The sequence below is a fragment of the Sardina pilchardus genome, chromosome 2 (genome assembly GCF_963854185.1).
Source record: "Sardina pilchardus chromosome 2, fSarPil1.1, whole genome shotgun sequence".
NCBI lineage: Eukaryota > Metazoa > Chordata > Actinopteri > Clupeiformes > Clupeidae > Sardina > Sardina pilchardus.
The window spans coordinates 5248501-5264088 of NC_084995.1; the positions used below are offsets into that span (position 1 = coordinate 5248501).

At 40.3% G+C, this 15588-nt stretch overlaps 1 protein-coding gene across 2 annotated transcripts in view; it reads left to right on the forward strand.

Moving 5' to 3' along the window:
• Positions 1–15588, forward strand: part of chd7 (chromodomain helicase DNA binding protein 7) — an 84761-nt gene that overhangs the window by 40878 nt on the left and 28295 nt on the right. For both annotated transcript variants that reach the window (XM_062517336.1, XM_062517337.1), the window contains exons 7-20: positions 1263–1315; positions 2002–2116; positions 2471–2554; positions 2738–2875; positions 3030–3151; positions 3274–3517; positions 5970–6146; positions 6271–6414; positions 6698–6995; positions 8034–8244; positions 8832–9027; positions 9168–9335; positions 9435–9614; positions 9701–9811. In XM_062517336.1, the coding sequence (XP_062373320.1) occupies positions 1263–1315; positions 2002–2116; positions 2471–2554; positions 2738–2875; positions 3030–3151; positions 3274–3517; positions 5970–6146; positions 6271–6414; positions 6698–6995; positions 8034–8244; positions 8832–9027; positions 9168–9335; positions 9435–9614; positions 9701–9811 (2241 nt within the window). The remainder of the gene's footprint in view (positions 1–1262; positions 1316–2001; positions 2117–2470; positions 2555–2737; positions 2876–3029; positions 3152–3273; positions 3518–5969; positions 6147–6270; positions 6415–6697; positions 6996–8033; positions 8245–8831; positions 9028–9167; positions 9336–9434; positions 9615–9700; positions 9812–15588) is intronic.

The following is a 15588-nucleotide window of genomic DNA, read 5'->3' on the forward strand; positions in this document are numbered from 1 at the left end:
TAATGTAGCTGGTTAGACTTCATCATTACCACACACACAAGTGGGGGCAGAATTACAAATGTGTCATAGAATGAAAATGCATTGGTTGATTTGGTTAAAAGGTTGCAGGTTAGTAATTGATTATAATAGTAATGTTGCTAGTACTCAGAAATAATGAGCTGTAAAGTAACTCAGACTTTTTAAAAAACATTTTTTTAAAGTATATCGACTAATTATTGTTATTGTCAAAATCACAAAAAATATCGAGATATTATTTTTTGCCCATATCACCCACCCCTATAGGCCTAAATAAAAAAATATTTTGACATTATACCAGGCTAGGCTTATTACAACAAGTATTATGGAAATATCTGACTACAAGCACTGTTAAAGGTTTTACCAAAAAAGTGTGTGTACAATAAGCTTTAAATTTGTATTTGTTTTGATTACATTGTGTAAGTTGAGATTTACACTAAATCATTTATTTAACTGCTACTGTAAACAAAATGCTGATGTTAAATGTTTGCAGAAAAAATGCTATGGCACTTGCATTCATGTGGCAGCACATTTAAAATAAAAATGTGCTATATATTACTTTTGTGTTTTGCGTATAATAATGCGATTGATCATGATTAATCGGGGAAATCATGCCCAGCCCTAGTAAATATGAATCTAAAGGATGATATTGCGCCTGATGATATTACTGTCTTCAGTTCACACTGTATTAGCCATCAAATCCCACCATGGGGAAGGCAAACTAGATGCTCTTGGTGAAATTGGAGGGGTGTGAAAAAGAGTTGGGGGATCTTGTTAGACCCTGCTGTAACAGCAACAGTGGAATATGCGGTACTACTCCTCCAGTAGCCAGAAGTGAGGGTGAAAATGGGCTGTAAAAACAGAACACCACAAAAACGGCCAAAAATAATATTCAAAAGCACGAGCACGCTTTCTTTCTCACTCTCAGTAGCACAGCTGCGACTGGGCTCCCGCCCGAGGAAATGGTAGATTTGGCGTCTGCTCTAGTGCTGTGGTTTTGGCAGGAAGCCAGCAGTGGGTCAACTCGCTTGTGAATGGGGCCGTGTGTGGTGCAGGAGCTGATGTGATTCATGACTCAGCCTGTGCTTTCACTGCCGTCAACACACACTGTAGTGAAAGAGAAGGGCCAAATGCAAAGTACTACAGTTTTGATTTAACTGTGTTGTTGATATGAATTTCGCCCCTTCCTTAAACATCTTGATGTCTGATGTAATATTCTGATACTAACTACTTTTTTCTATTTTCAGTTGGAATCTGGAGAAGTAGAAGTGGAAGAGTTTTATGTTAAATTCAAGAGTTTGTAAGTGTCTGTTTCTTGATATGAATCAAATATACATGGCATTCTTCTTTTCAGGCATTGAAAGATATGATTTAAAATCATGTTACAAATTTCATACGAACTTCAGTTCAAATTATACTATCTTCTGTATTGTGATAGTTTTCATTTGGTTTCATTCCTGAAGACCAACAGTAGTTATGTCTTTTTACAAGGCAATATGCAAGTATGGAATTATGTAGTGCTGTTTCCAAATCTGGAAAGGTAATAGTTTTCTAGTTCGTTGTAGTTTTACCAAACTACAAAATGTGAGAGAAATTGGAGGAAATTGACTGGCAACTGCTTAGTTGTGCCTGAAATGTTTGAGATGGCAAACTGAACATTGCATCAAACACCTCACAGAACTTTTTTTTAAAGGAACAAAAAATACTCACACACTTATGTAGGTTATGGTTTTGCTTGATTTTGCTGGCTTAATACCATGAAACACATAAAAGGTGATCTTGAAGAATCTCTGAATTTCTGATGGTGGTTTGCATCAGCCATGTCATTGTGCATCTGTACTCTGTTTGAGTCTGAAATGTCCCTATGTGGGGTCTTTTTTTGAAGAGCCATTGCAATTTTAGTTAATTTGCCTCTATTTATTAAAACCGTATTTAAGAGGTAAAAACAAATCACCCTCATTAGTCCATTTGTCTTTGTACTTGCAGCTCTTATTTGCACTGTCGTTGGGCAGATGTGGAGGAACTTGAAAAAGACAAACGGATCCACCAGAAAGTTAAGAGGTTCAAGGCCAAACAAGCCCTCAGTAACTTTCTTACTGAGGTAAGCACTGTAATCATCCATGTCAAGGATCTAAATGTAGAAACTGATAAATTGCACACTTACTGTTTCATAGGTTTCTCATACAAGTCAGGAATTGTTTAGATTGATAAGCCTAGATTGTTTGTGGGATGGGGAGATTCAGCATGTTTCCACACTGGGCCACTGCCATTCACTCCTCTGCTTGCATGTATTAGGAAAGTCAGGTTGTATATTTACATGAAATGTACAGGCAACAATTGTCTACTCTGTGTTCTTGGGCACTATAATACAGTGCCACTATACACTATTTTAGGCTTGTGTATGGCCTCATTGACCACTTGAGACCTTATCAATTGTGATTGACTATTGTAACAGATGGATGATGAACCCTTCAACCCAGATTATGTTGAGGTGGACAGGGTCTTGGATGTGTCTGAATCAACTGATGAGAATGAAGAGGTAAGCTCTGTAACCTGACTTGACCGTACATGATGACTATTAAAGTAAATTGATGGTTCGTTGATTTGCCAACATTCTTTGGTGCAATGAATCAAGAATCTGTTTGTTGTAAGACTGTTGGTGCCAGGTCTGCTGCATTCAATGACCCAAGATTTGTTTAAAGATAATGTCTCTCTGTTGCAGCCTGTGATTCTATACCTGGTGAAATGGTGCTCCCTTCCCTATGAGGACAGCACATGGGAACTAAAGGCAGACATTGACCAGAGCAAGATTGAGGAGTTTGAACGAGTGATGGCAAGGGAACCAGAGCTGAAACGTGTGGTAAGAAGCAGGAGGTTCTGGCACTTTTTGTGACCCTTTTTATTCTATTGTATTTCCTCCTTTTAAAAGAGAGAAAGCTGAGGAGGGACAAACCAAGCCACGTTCCTGTGGTCGCCCAGAAAACCACTAACAGGAATTATTTTATTGGAAACAGGAGCGACCTCCTGCCAGCGACTGGCAGAAATCCGAGAATTCCAGGGAATATAAAAACAGCAACACACTCAGGGAATACCAGCTAGAGGGAGTGAACTGGCTACTGTTCAACTGGTACAACACGTATGTATGCAATTAGCTTGCCATCCAGCAGCAGTTTTCTCATTTAGACTCCTAGCCCTGATTTTGCCTCCCTCCCTCCTTCACATTTGCTTTAATTATTGTTATTATTTTTTTTACCATAGACGGAATTGTATACTTGCTGATGAAATGGGTCTTGGAAAAACCATTCAGTCCATCACATTCCTCCATGAGATCTTCCTGAAGGGAATCCATGGGCCATATTTGGTTATTGCGCCACTGTCAACCATTCCAAACTGGGAGCGGGAGTTCCGTACGTGGACTGAGTTGAACGTAGTGGTTTACCATGGCAGCCAAGCCAGCCGAAGAACCATCCAGACCTATGAAATGAACTACAGAGATGCACAGGTGAATGCTAATCCTGTCTACTTACCAAGCAACGTTTTTATAAAGTTGTTGCATTATGATCATGAGTTTGTTATGGGATTTTATATATACAGTGGGGAGAATATGTATTTGATACCATGCTAAAGTTGCCTAAAAAGAGGAATATAAAATCATCATTTGACAATTGATCTTAATGCCTTAAGAAAAAATGCAAAAATGCACACCCTTAGAGGTGCTGACATGGGACGAAACTTATAGAAAAAGATTATGTTACCGCACACTCAGTCTCGATCTCAAATTTATTGACACCAACGTTTCGGCCAGTTGGCCTTTTTCAAGGTTTCTCAATGCCTTAATTCAAAAAATGAATAAAAATCAAATCGCTAAGGACGCCAATTGTCTTTGTGATTGAAGGGTGTACCGTAAATGAATAAATGTTCTTCCTTAAATGCTAGGGGGAAGGTAGTATTTGACCCCCTATGTAACCCAATGGGAATTTAACACATACGGTTAACCTGGGGCAGGCAGATTTTATTTAAAGGCCAGCTATTTCATGGATCCAGGATATTATGCATCCTGATAAAGTTCCCTTGGCCGTTGGAATTAAAATCACATACCCTTCACCATAGCTACAGATTGGCATGGTGCTTTTTCCAGTAGGCCTGTTAGCCTGTCTGATTTGCATTGAGTTCAATGAGCATGAAACAGGCTAATCAATGCTGTAGCCTCTGAAAAATAATTAATTAGGACCATTTTAGCTAAATTATTAAATATTTTAAGTTCAATGTACAGTGCAAGAAGAAAGCCACCAGAACAATGTCACAATTTGAATAAGATGATAGTTTCACCTTTTTCACTAATCTGGCAAAACATGTTTGTTTTGGCTAGGGCTGGGCAACGATTAGAAATTTTAATCACATGATTTCCCTGATTAATCATGATTAATCGCGTTATCATACGCAAAACTCAATAATGAATTCAAAAGTAATATATAGCACATTTTTATTTTAAATGTGCTGCATTATGAACGCAAGTGCCATAGCATTTTTTCTGCAATCATTTAACATCAGCATTTTGTTTATATAGTAGCAGTTAAGTAAATGATTTAGTGTAAATCTCAACTCACACAATGTAATCAAAACAAATACAAATTTAAAGCTTATTGTACACACACTTTTTTGGTAAAACCTTTAACAGTGCATGTAGTCAGATATATCCATAATACTTGTTGTAATAAGCCTAGCCTGGTATAATGTCAAAATTATTTTTTATTTAGGCCTATAGGGTTGGGTGATATGGGCAAAAAATAATATCTCTCTTTTTTGTGATTTTGACGATAACGATAATTAGTCGATATCCTTTAAAAAATGTTTTTTAAAAGTCTGAGTTACTTTACAGCTCATTATTTCTGAGTAGCAACATTATTATTATAATCAATGACCAACCTGTGATCTGCCCCCACTTGTGTGTGGTAATGATGAAGTGTAACCAGCTACATTAGAATAGATGGATAGGGCTAACCAATTTCCCAAGGGAAACTCTGATGCTGAAATTCTTTTCAAATTTTTACTGTAAAACTAAGCAGAACAACAGAGTACATTTCAGTTATTTCCTTCAATGTTTTGTTAGAGTGCAGTCACGTAGGCTATCATTCCAAGTTACAGAATAGAAACTAATGCGTTAGCTTATGGCTAATGTCTATGAGAAATCCCATAGAAATGCTAACGGTTAGCATAATTAATAAAAGAGATATTTAGAGCGAACTTCAGTCCATTTACAGCTTGGGCTACATAGGAAGATGTCTTCGTTTACAACTGAATATTAAAATACTCAAGGCTAATGTTTTCTTTCCATACAACAACTTTACCGTGTAGGAAAAAACGACTGTTTAACTTATCAATGCCACTTGAACAAAGTAGCTGCAAAACATAAACATTAGGCGTGCGTGTGACAACGTGCACTGTGAACATGTGACTTGCTCTTGCACTGCTGCAGCCAGTGGCTTCTCTCACTTCTGTTGCACATCTCCTGATTTCGTGAATGTAGGCTATGGAATTTCAATGCGTGATGAGACGCCTGTTACCAGCCTGTGATCAACAGACTTTTACAGTATAAAATAAATGATAAAAACTGCGTTAATTCGCGATAAAAAAATTATCGGCGTTAATTGATGAGTTAACGTGATATTGACGCGTTAACGTGCCCAGCCCTAGTTTTGGCCGATATTAAAGCAGGATCTGTCAACCATCACAATGACGACATGACGTCCATCAGCCAATTCCCAATTATAATGTTAATTTTCTGAATTGTAGCTTATGCATCTTAGATATGTATCAAATACTCGTATAAGGAAGAGATGCTCACCCATACATATATGAACCATTTCCATTTCAATTTGGTTCCACTGTTCACCAAAATGCGTAGCTAGTCAAGCGTTTTGTATTTTCAGTCTTATTCACCATTATTCCCACAGGGCAAGGTGATAAAAGGAGCCTACAAATTCCATGCCATCATCACCACGTTTGAGATGATCCTGACAGATTGCCCAGAGCTGCGCAGTGTGCCATGGCGCTGTGTCATCATTGATGAGGCCCATCGCCTCAAAAACCGCAACTGCAAACTGCTTGAGGGCCTGAAGATGATGGACATGGTAAATGGACCCTTCCACTCTCACAAAAATGTCCATTTAACCTAAATACCAGTCAAGACAAAAAACTAAATAAAATAAACTGTTCCAGTTTGGAATAACCTATAGTTTGGTGTCCTCTGCTCAGGAACACAAAGTCTTGCTGACAGGGACTCCCTTGCAGAACACTGTAGAGGAACTTTTCAGCCTTCTCAACTTTCTGGAGCCCGATCGCTTCCCTTCAGAGACCACCTTCATGCAGGAATTCGGGGATTTGAAAACTGAGGAACAGGTACTGATTCAAAATGTTGTTGCCCCACCTTCATTCTGCCAGCCCTACTCTACCTCTAACTGGGCCTCAACTGAATATATCCAGTGACTTAGTTCACCTTTGATTTCCAAGTTCCAAATGCAATGTAAGTTGTACATTAAGCTCCTAATAAATCCTCCCTGATGTATGTCAGGTACGCCATTTTTTAAGCGTCTGTCCAGGCTATCTGATTCCTACTTCTCATCACCATCTCACTCCTGACCTCTCACTTCTTTGATACCCATTCGTCTTCACCCCCAAAAAGGTTCAGAAGCTGCAGGGTATCCTGAAGCCCATGATGCTTCGGCGTCTTAAGGAGGATGTGGAGAAGAACCTGGCTCCCAAGGAAGAGACCATTATTGAGGTGGAGCTTACCAATGTGCAGAAGAAGTACTACCGTGCGATCCTGGAGAAGAACTTTGCCTTCTTGTCAAAGGGTGGAGTTGGTGGTGGAGGAGGTGGAGGTGGTGGTGGTGGCGGTGGTGGTGGATCCAGTGTACCTAACCTGCTGAATACAATGATGGAACTGAGGAAATGCTGCAACCATCCCTACCTCGTCAATGGTATGTTGTCCTCAGCCAATCAATTTTTTTTAGTGCTGTACAAATAGTGCTGTGCGATATGGACAAAAAGTTATTTCCCGATATAGCCAATTCTATACCACGATAGCGATATATATCCCGATACTTTACAGTTGTGGTTATGTACAGTAGGTGTAATTGAGTGCCTGTCACTTTAAGAAATATGTGAGAGAAAATAATGACGTTAAACCCAATAGTAAGCCTAAATTATCTAAATGCCATAGCCTAGATAGGCCAGCAACACACATTTGAGAGATGCAAGTGAGCAAATCAACTTGATATTAGCCTATAATTGTGTGTTACAATAGCATCACTTAAACTGGCAGCAATGTCTCGCTGTTAATAGCGCTGCTGCTTATTTGAGTGTGTGAGGGGGAAAAGACGTACCTACTACAGCCACAGGCTGGCTTTTAGGGGAGACCTGCCTTGCGCGCACCGCTTCTTCAGAAGAACGCAGTCATTCTTAAGTATTAAGTATTGTAAAGTAGGCCAACATAAAGGTGTTGTGACATTTTTAATTTCAGGGTATTGCAATACCTTTGTTGTATCGGTGCACCGTGCAACACTAGTCTTTATGCCAACGTCAAAAAAGTTTAATTTGTTTTCTATCAGCTGCCTGCGTTCATTTGCCTGGCCACCCATCCCGAGTCAGTACATTTTTTACGTTGCCCGCTGCGAGAAGCGGCAACGCACCTGCAGTTAAATTATCTGAGCAGTCACAGCCACACACGTTAAAATGACGATATAAACGGTAGAGGACTGTATCGCACGATAGACATTTTTCTGTAGTATTGCACAGCACTATGTACAAATGTGTTATGTTCTTCCCACAACAGTTAATGTCAAAAATGTCTATACTGTGATGGCAAAATATACTGACCCAAACAAATCCTGCTCCTCTTAAACTCTGCATCAATTAATTAAGCAATTTCACCTTTGGTTTAAAAACATTTTTCTGCCCAGGGTTTCGTGGCAAGGCTCAAAGGAGATTTTGACTAAACTAATGCCATTCCTATTTAGGTGCTGAAGAGAAGATTCTGGAAGAATTCAGAGAAAGTCACTCCACTGAACACTCAGATTTCCATCTCCAAGCTATGATCCAGGCAGCAGGCAAACTGGTGCTTATTGACAAGCTGCTGCCCAAGCTGAAGGCCGGCGGTCACCGTGTGCTCGTCTTCTCTCAGATGGTGCGCTGTCTGGACATTTTAGAGGACTACCTCATCCAGAGAAGGTATTGTATTTTTTCTCACTAATCACTGAATAGACCAGAATGCAATAGACATCCTTTCCAACTGAAGTGACTGGGTCCGAAATTGGCACCCGCCAAGCACCAGTAGCAAGTAGATTTTTGTATTGACGGCTAAACTGTGGCATTCATGCATCTGCTGAGAAAAGGAATAGCCACATACATAGCAAAGCTTGACATTTTCAGATGTTGCATAGAAACATAGCCTATTACCTTGCTTACTTTCACTATCGGTGAAGTTCCATTGTGATGAACATTCTGGACTACACACAGAGTTATATGGAAGACCTGATTCATAGATCAAAACCCATCAAATGCCATCGTCATTATATTTTTGCACTGGTTACAAAAGTATTGGACCTCCGAACATTGGGAGTGCAAGTTTATGTGAATGGAACGTACTGCAGCATTTTGAAGAGCTGTATAATAACACTTTGAAAATGATTAGGTTATGAAAAGGATTGTATAGTGTTGGCTGGTAAAAAAAAGTTTTGCGAGTAGTTATTCACCTACCATCCAAAAGGTTATTCGACTGCTTTTAAATGGTATTTAATGTATAAAATATGGTGTAGGTACCCATATGAGCGGATTGATGGCAGAGTGAGGGGGAACCTTCGCCAGGCAGCTATTGACCGTTTTTCCCGGCCTGACTCGGACCGCTTTGTGTTTCTGCTGTGTACCCGGGCTGGAGGTCTGGGTATCAACCTGACTGCTGCAGACACCTGCATTATATTTGACTCTGACTGGAACCCACAGAATGACCTTCAAGTGAGTATATTTACAGGAATAATGCATAAGGGGTCTAAATATGATCTACAATACACAAAATATCATAAAACACTTCTCAGTTTTGATAATGTGAAATTATAACCAAGTACCGGGCTAATTGTGTTGTCTGTCTCTTCCAGGCTCAAGCTAGGTGCCACAGAATAGGACAGAGCAAGGCTGTGAAAATCTACCGCCTCATCACCAGGAATTCTTATGAGAGGGAGATGTTTGATAAAGCCAGTTTGAAGTTAGGACTCGACAAAGCTGTGCTACAGTCAATGAGTGGCAGGGAGAATGCCGCTAATGGGGTAGGAGTACACTTTAATAATCTCATTTCAATGTCTCAGTGCAAACTATTTATCCAGACACATATTTTGAATGAACAAGTTCTACCATGTACATTTCAGGTCCAGCAACTTTCCAAGAAGGAAATCGAAGATCTCCTACGTAAGGGAGCATATGGAGCACTCATGGATGAAGAGGACGAAGGCTCCAAATTCTGTGAAGAAGACATTGACCAAATTTTACAGAGACGCACACAGACCATTACCATCGAATCTGAGGGCAAAGGTTCCACTTTTGCCAAGGTACATCCCTGACTATTAAACAAACACATGGCATACATACACAAACAAAATGCTTTAATTTCTAGTCTGTTTTTGTCTGTCTCCAGGCCAGCTTTGTGTCCTCTGGAAACAGGACCGATATTTCTCTGGAGGACCCAGATTTCTGGCAGAAATGGGCAAAGAAAGCCGAGCTGGACCTGGATGCTATTAATGGAAGGGTGAGCCTGCTGCTTAAACACACATACAGGAGCCCCTCTGCAGGAGGGGTATTGCCGCATGGGAATTGTAGTTTGGCGCCGAGTGTTAATCTTCAGCAGCTTTCCTGCTTTGGTAAAGAAGCGACTGGATATGTTTGGCTTGTTAGACTGGTAGAGGGGGAAGGGAAAGTCGTTTCTGCTAAATACCTCAGTCATGCATTACCGGCTCTGAGCCCTGCCTTGAAAAGAATAATGCTGTAGATCCTAGGCCGGACACCACTGGTCCAGTCCTGTAAATCTACTAATAGAGCCAAATTATTGGCATTACTTTAAGCAACAATGCAGCAGGATATAACAAATAACCAGTGTTGGGCAAGTTACTGAAAATTAGTATTCAGTTACAGTTACTAGTTACTTGTTTTGAAAGTAATTGAATTACTTGCCCAGTTACTGTATATCAAAAGTAATTAGTTACTAAGAAAAGTTACTTGTATGTCTGCGCTTTAGATGTAAATACGAACAGTGCTGAACAGTCAAACACAATAAACATATTTGTTTAGACCTAGTGGGTCGTCAAACACAATAAACATATTTTTTTAGACCTAGTGGGTCACTGACTCAACAGTTGACAGAGGATGCATGTCATCGATAACATACCTAACGGTATGGACACGGTTATAGTGACCTATCATTCACAGCAGTGGCAATTAGTCTGCTCAACCCACAGAAAATGGCTCATCTTGTTTCTATTTCATATTTTGAATTCATAATCATAAACTATATATATTTTGTTAACAGTTAATAGTACTTTAGCATCTGCATAATTACTTACAGCTAAACATAATCAGTAATTTGAATAGGCCACTTCATGTTGATTACACTTGTCTTTAATGACATTAGCCTACAGGAGTGGTGTGTAGGTCTCATTGAGTGACTGTCACTTTAAGAGGTACGTGAATGTAATTAGGTTTCATTCGGTTTTAACGGGGAAAGTCACGCATAGTTCACTGACATGTTTTCATTAAATAAAATTAATGTTAAAAAAACGAACAAGGTAAAGAGGATATTTCTGGCGTCATAGAAAAGATAAGTGTCTTGCTTCTATGATTTAGGTAGGTTGAACTCTTACAGTGGGTACGGGTTGAGAATGCACCTTCTCCCGCGGGACTCCCGAAGAGATCCCGCAGGCCGTCAAGCCGATTTTTTTCGAGGCTAAGGCAATGCACCCAAACAACCACCAGGTGGCAGAAAGTTTCATCCCGCATTTCAAAATGATGAAGATCGCATATCCGTCAATAGTCGACTCCTTAATCTCATTTAATCATTACAATGAAGGTGATGACTGGCGAAATTATTCAAACGACGTTTCAATGAACCATTGTTGAAATGAATGAAAATGGTTATAGAAAATCGCCTACAGCCTAACGCCGACACAGCTGATTCTTTGATTGATTCTAAGCTGTTTTGATGTAGGGGATGGGTAAACTGGCGCGCTACAAACATGCTACCAATCAAATGTAATATTAGTAGGACTAGCCTACTTAGACACTTTAGTCATAGGCAACGTTGCCATGTTAATTTGGGCTAGAAGTGCTTGCTTGTGGTGGCGCTCCTGTCCGCTGCTTCTCCCGAATTGTGTGGCAAATTTGTCAGCAATCAGCTTAAATGTCAAATCATATTTATTTCTCTTTGTCGCCATGGTATTGGGGGAAACGCGGAGAAACGAGATGGTCAGTGTATTTTTTCTTTGCGTTTCGTTATAAGAAATATATAAGTAATAGTTAGTCTTCTTCCGTATTGAACAGATACGGGACGCTCTTTGTTCCGTATTTCAATGCACACACACTACAATGAAAAACACACAAAGAAATCACTTAACATATAGCCTACAACCTAATGACACTTTAATGCAGCGTTTCTCAAACTATGGGCCGCGAAACGTGGAGACTGCTGCTGGTCCGCGAGACATGGAGTGAAATTAGGTCCGGTGATCTGATAATTTGCTGCGCAATTGACCAAGCGGACCGACAGAAAAAGAAAGCAAACGTTGCTGCGGAAATGCTTGCTAATTTGATGTGTTTAAACATAGAGCCATACAATTAGGTGTGTCTATTATGACAATTTTCGAGCATAACTGCGTGTCCATAGCTCAGTGACAGGTGTTAATAGCCTTGCCATAAGCACTGCTGCAGGTGCTTCTTTTATTATGCGGTTAGAGCATAAGCGCTTACTCATATAGACTATAACTCAGGGACAGGTGCAAAACCACCAACTGGGATGGATCGAAGGGCAAGCAAGCACTGCCACACAACGTGTCAACACTAAACAGAAAGTTTCCTACGATGGGGAGAAGTGGCCGCAAGGACTGCATCGATAAGATCAACGAATAGGCTACAGTAATGTTTGACATATCCCCACTCGGCGGTAGGCCTAGGCCTATTTAACTTTTTTTTTTTTCAAACAATGTGCCATTCCGACATGAGGTCATTAATAGGCTATTAATGTCATAACTATAGGCTATCATTAGGCTTACTGTGCATGGCTGTAGGCAGCTATGTTTAGAGCGAACGTTTCAACTATGTTTGCCATGGTAGACAAAAACACTCAAATAAAACAATAGCCTAACAAATAACTGCATGCGTAATGGACACGGCTCTATATCCTAAATAATTTTCGAGGTTCGCCATTTGGTAATATGACCTATCCTTACTGACAATAATTTAGATTGAGCACAACTAAAGTTGCACGAAGGCAAAATACAGTCCTAAAAGCCTATTCTATATAGCCTGGCCAATATTGTAGATGTGCAAAAGCAGCATTTGCGTGCGTGCTTGCCGGTGAGGTGTAGCCTACAAAAATGAGCATAACATCTGATTATTAAAGTATGGCTATAGGATATAGGCTAGAGAAGAGTTGGTTTAAATTTCAAGTGTAGTAAAAACGTTTGTGCACATCCCCGGTCAAGGTGCAGAACAAGACTAGGCTAAATCATAAAAAAATGGAAAAAGGTTCGCACACTTGAAATCCTTCTTTTTTGATTTGATTTTATTTTCTTTATCACAAAGGAATGACGTTTCGACCGTGTGGTCTTCTTCAGATTAAAATTCAAGTACGTGCGCTATTTAACCCCTCGAGACCGACTGCAGTCTGCTGACACAGCCAGACGACTCTCCCAACCCATTCATTCGTTTTGGCCGATATAACCCATTCATTCGTTTTGTGCGTATATAGATTCCTGCATGCTGCATTACCGTGACCCTTAGCCTACCTTGTGGATGATTTTTTCTCATTGGAATACAGCAGGACAGAATGCCTTTTATCTAGCAAACGCAAAAGCTGAGATTGTTGCAAGGACTAGGCTACTCAACAAACTTGTTTTTCGTTTCTGGGAGATCTCGTTATCGTTTTGGATTGTCGGATTTTTATACTTATTGTTTGGACAATGAACTTTGAGGGGTGGTTGTTAGTGCTTTACAAAGCTTTGTGTTAATAAGTGTCGGTCCTCCTATCCTTCAGCTCACTGCGCGATGCAGTTGCGCATAGTGGCCACGAAGTCATTAACTGTTTATGACACAATACATGATATTTGTGTTTTTCGTTTATTAGATTTAATGCATGTTTGAAATGTAAACAGGCCTTCAGTCCGTTAACTTAAGGCCTTCTTTTGCATGGGGTTGCTCGCATGTAACCTAGGCTATTATGTGCGTAGTGGCTGCATACTCTTTATTATAATAAGAGGCAAATTGTTACAGGACAACTTAAACTGACTTCCCCAATGCTTCCCCGCAGCACATTACATTTTAATATAGGCTAATATAGGATGAACAAAGTCTATGCTTGCTATATTAAATCCAGTAGCCTAATAATTCAATGTGCCACGTCTTTTCACGATTTCGCAAGTGATGTAGTAGGCTTTAAACATCGACAAACGTCTGTGAGACTACCCATTTCATGAAGAGCAATTGTCTTGTGCGATCATTCCCCCTCCCCCACACTTGTCTAACCAGTTCACTAGACATTATAGCCTACCTATATGCGGCATTGAGGACGATTGCCCCCCTTCCCCCTCTCTCTAGACAGACACTTCCTGACACTAGGGCTCGGGATCATGACATCAAAACTTCGCGGGCACAGCCACATTGGCAGCTTCACTCCTTAGTTTACTATGGATTACTATGGATTTACTCCCGCCTTTTAGTGTGTTCCTGTTACTTAGTTTTTGCCTTCTTGGTAGTATGTTGCTGTGTAGTGGGGTGTAACAGTGCAACCCACGATCGCACGAGGAAAAGAATAAATCGCTACTATATTTCTGCTTCTTGTCTTGTGCATCTGAATGAATGGATATTACGTTCAGTGCGCTACCAAATGGCGGCGATATTCCTAGAATGCAAGGCGTGTGCCCGAGTCCTATTATGTAAATGTAAAATGTGTGTGTGTGTGTGTGTGTGTGTGTGTGTGTGTGTGTGTGTGTGTGTGTGCGCGCTGAACCACGAATTCACATATTAACTTTTCTTTTCAGCAGACATCGCAATCATAAAAAAATCGCAAAACGTTTTAATAAAATAAAGCCTCTTGTCTTAATGGGTTCCGGAGGTTCGTAGAGTGAGTTTTGAACCCCGGTCGCTGACGTATGATTAAGACGCTTCAACCAGTTACGCCACAGTTCGAGTCTCAATCTCTTCGCACTCAGCCAACAAATATAAAGGATTCAGTCAGTCGAGTTCATTTATTCGCGGCATGCACTTGAAACGCCGATCAAAAGTTCTGACATGTTAAACTGACGTTAGTCATTAATTCACCACATGATAAAATGCTGTTATATTGACGCACAGTAGCCCACGGTAGTCTATGTCTATCTCTGAATCAACATGAACATGCATACCGAGATCCATATATTCTAAGTTGCTAGAAACTTCTTTTGCGGAGCTAGGCCTACTAGTCGATGGTTAATGAATCACCCTCACTGCCCTATCGCATATCTGACCATCCATTGTTACAATGTTACAAAATGCGCGATCTTCTCCATGCATGTAGCCTACGGTTATAAGTAAAGTGACATGATAGGCATGTAGGCCTATTAAAGATATTTCTGTTAAATACATTTTATTTTCAGTTGTCAAAAGTGGTGGGGACAAAATCTGTGATGAAGTGCTGGGTAAGCTACCCAGCGTCGCCGGTTAAACTGAACATGCCTCCGTTTTAAAATAGCCTATAGGCCTACACATTTCTAAGTATTCCTTGCATAAATGTAGCCTAAATGTCTATCTTGTCCATCTCTTTCGTCTTCGCCTTGACAATAATAGCCTATTCATGGAAATGCGGTCTTGTAACCGTAATGAATTAATGAATTAATCTAAGGTTGCCTATATCGAGTCTTTCAGGTTGAATTGAAGGCTTCTAAAACCATTTTCATTAACTTCAACAATGGTTTATTGAAACGTCGTTTGATTATAATTTCGCCAGTCATCACCTTCATTTTAATGATTAAATGAGACGGATATGCGGAGCATTTCTCTCCCTCTCCATTGACCAAAACGTTGCTCTGGCATCTCTGCTGGACTGACTGAGTTATAGGCTACGTCGAGTGAGAGAGCCAGCTGTGCGGTACGCTGTAAAACATTCGAAAACTCTGAAACTGCAATCTGACATGCCGAGCGTGATGTCTCTGTTCTCCGCTTGTCGCCAGCGCGGTGTCTTCGGGTTTTTCCGTGTTTTCCGGTATGAGCCGAACCTTCATTTTATTAAGGCGGTCTTATGTTGCCCCCTTGCGGTTGCAGTTTTAATTAAAGTCCCGATGC